This window comes from Arachis ipaensis, chromosome B04 (assembly GCF_000816755.2).
Source record: "Arachis ipaensis cultivar K30076 chromosome B04, Araip1.1, whole genome shotgun sequence".
Taxonomy (NCBI): Eukaryota; Viridiplantae; Streptophyta; class Magnoliopsida; order Fabales; family Fabaceae; genus Arachis; species Arachis ipaensis.
This window is the reverse complement of record NC_029788.2, coordinates 129,173,686-129,175,838: the sequence shown is the minus strand read 5'-3', so window position 1 is coordinate 129,175,838 and position 2,153 is coordinate 129,173,686. Positions and strand designations below refer to the sequence as shown.

General features: G+C 29.5%; 1 protein-coding gene across 1 annotated transcript in view; it reads left to right on the top strand.

Moving 5' to 3' along the window:
- Nucleotides 1-1,627, top strand: part of LOC107637337 (ubiquitin-like domain-containing CTD phosphatase 1) — a 2,328-nt gene extending 701 nt beyond the window's left edge. Inside the window, exons 3-6 of the mRNA XM_016340768.1 lie at nt 1-53; nt 547-732; nt 824-884; nt 1,455-1,627. The exon at nt 1-53 is cut by the window's left edge and continues 13 nt beyond it. Of these exons, the coding sequence (XP_016196254.1) occupies nt 1-53; nt 547-732; nt 824-884; nt 1,455-1,627 (473 nt within the window). The remainder of the gene's footprint in view (nt 54-546; nt 733-823; nt 885-1,454) is intronic.

The following is a 2,153-nucleotide window of genomic DNA, read 5'->3' as shown; positions in this document are numbered from 1 at the left end:
TGGTCATCGATTACGTGATGGGAAGTATGAAACACAAGTTGCTCTTTTGTTGGGTAAGCATTATTATGATCATGCTCTGTTAATTTTCTTTTGTTCTTCATTCTCAATATCTCAATATATAGTGTATTCCTAACAAGTAGAGCCTACTAGAACTAGAGTAATGGTCAATTTCATCATTTTTTTTATTGTTATTTGTTATACAATATCAACAATAGGTTAACTCTAAAAGAAGCATTATAAGTGTGTTGATTATCAAAAGCTTAAGCCAAAATTAAATTTTAAATTAAAACTTGCATTTTGCTACTTGTGTCAATTTTAAGGATTATTCATTAACATAATCATTATTATGGATTTTTATTGTATTTTATGCCTTATATATTCTTGTGATATACATTACTACTATTGCACTTGTTCAAATATTATTTTATGATACATGCCATTGGTTACATAATTGGGGATTGTATATTAATTTTAAAACTTGAAGAAATCACCTCAAGTATTAATGGTTTATTTTCATCTCATTCTACAAAATATAAACTTGGGCAGGATGCTTCTCATTGTACTAAAACAACTTTCAAGACACTTGAAAACAAGCACAAGCCAGTGGTTTTTAAGGACCTGAGGAAAATTTGGGAGAAGCATGATCCAAGTCTTCCATGGGAGAAAGGATATTATAATGAATCAAATACATTGTTGTTGGATGATTCTCCATACAAAGCATTACTTAATGCTGTAATTTAATAACTCCTTTCTTTCTTTCTATGTTACAAATAGAATTTCATTTTCTAACTCGGTTATGAATATGTTTGTGACATTATTTCAGCCACAGAACTCGGTCTTTCCGCATACATTCAGCTTTCAGAATCGGAGTGACAATTCACTAGGTATGGTGCAAAAATTAATAAATGTTAAATAAGGTAAGTTATGGCTGTTTTTGACTGATTTTCTTTGGTTACCAAATATTTCCGATATTTAATTAGGGTAAAGTATATTTTTTGTCCCTGAAGTTTGGCAAAAATTTCAAAAATACCCCTAAGTTTTATTTTGTTTCAATTTTGTTCCAAAAGTTTTCGATTTGCATCAAATATACCCTAAACGGCTAAATTTTCAAAAAATTTAAGGCTAATCTAACAATAATACATGAAAATTATGCTTGATTTGCTTATGTTGAGGGTTGTTCTTATGATATTGTTGTTGAATTAACCTTAAATTTTTTGAAAAATTAGCTGTCAGGGATATATTTGATGCAAATCGAAAACTTTTGGAACAAAATTGAAACAAAATAAAACTTAGGGGTATTTTTAAAACTTTTGTCAAACTTCAGGGACAAAAAGTATACTTTACCCTATTTATATTTATTAGGATAATTATAATGGTTAATTAAATGGAGATGATAATTTTTTACTTTTTCATTTTATGTTTTTTAAAGCTTGTGTGTGCAATTAATGTTTTAGGTGATAAAGGTGATGTGCGAAAATATCTGGATGGATTGGCGAATGCTGAAAGTATGAACAAGTATGTTGAAGAACACCCATTTGGTCAACAACCTATCACTAAAACAAGCCCTTCCTGGAACTATTACCACAACGTTGTTGCTACTATTTCTACCTCTCAACAAGGAAAGTGATATCACTTATAATACCAAAATAACAATATTATTACTATATCATAAACTTTAATTATGATATGTATGGACTAAAGTTTTATATGTTAGGGACTAGTTGGTATCTTAAACCATTTAAATGTTTTGTACTTGCTATTATTAGTTGCGGACCTTCATCTTGTGATTCCTTTTTGTTTTATGAATATTAACATGCTAATTAGTAATCAGAGTTTCTCCTTTCTTTCTTTTTTTTTTTGTCATAAAGTTTCTCCTATGTTTTTTTTTTTTTGGCCGTGTCTCCTGTGTCTGTATGATGCTATATTGAATTGATGATATCATTTTGGGCCTCATTTCCGGTCCACATAGAATTGGGCCAAATGAATTTTTGGTCAGCGCAGTGTGAGTCCAAAGTTTAGTATAAAGAACAAAGACGCATATAGTACCTTGTGGATAGTTTTTTCTTTTTTTTTGGGCTTCGGCCCCGATTACCAACCCAAAAAAAAAAAAGAACAAAAACACAAAATTTAGTATTCTTATATTTTATTTGATG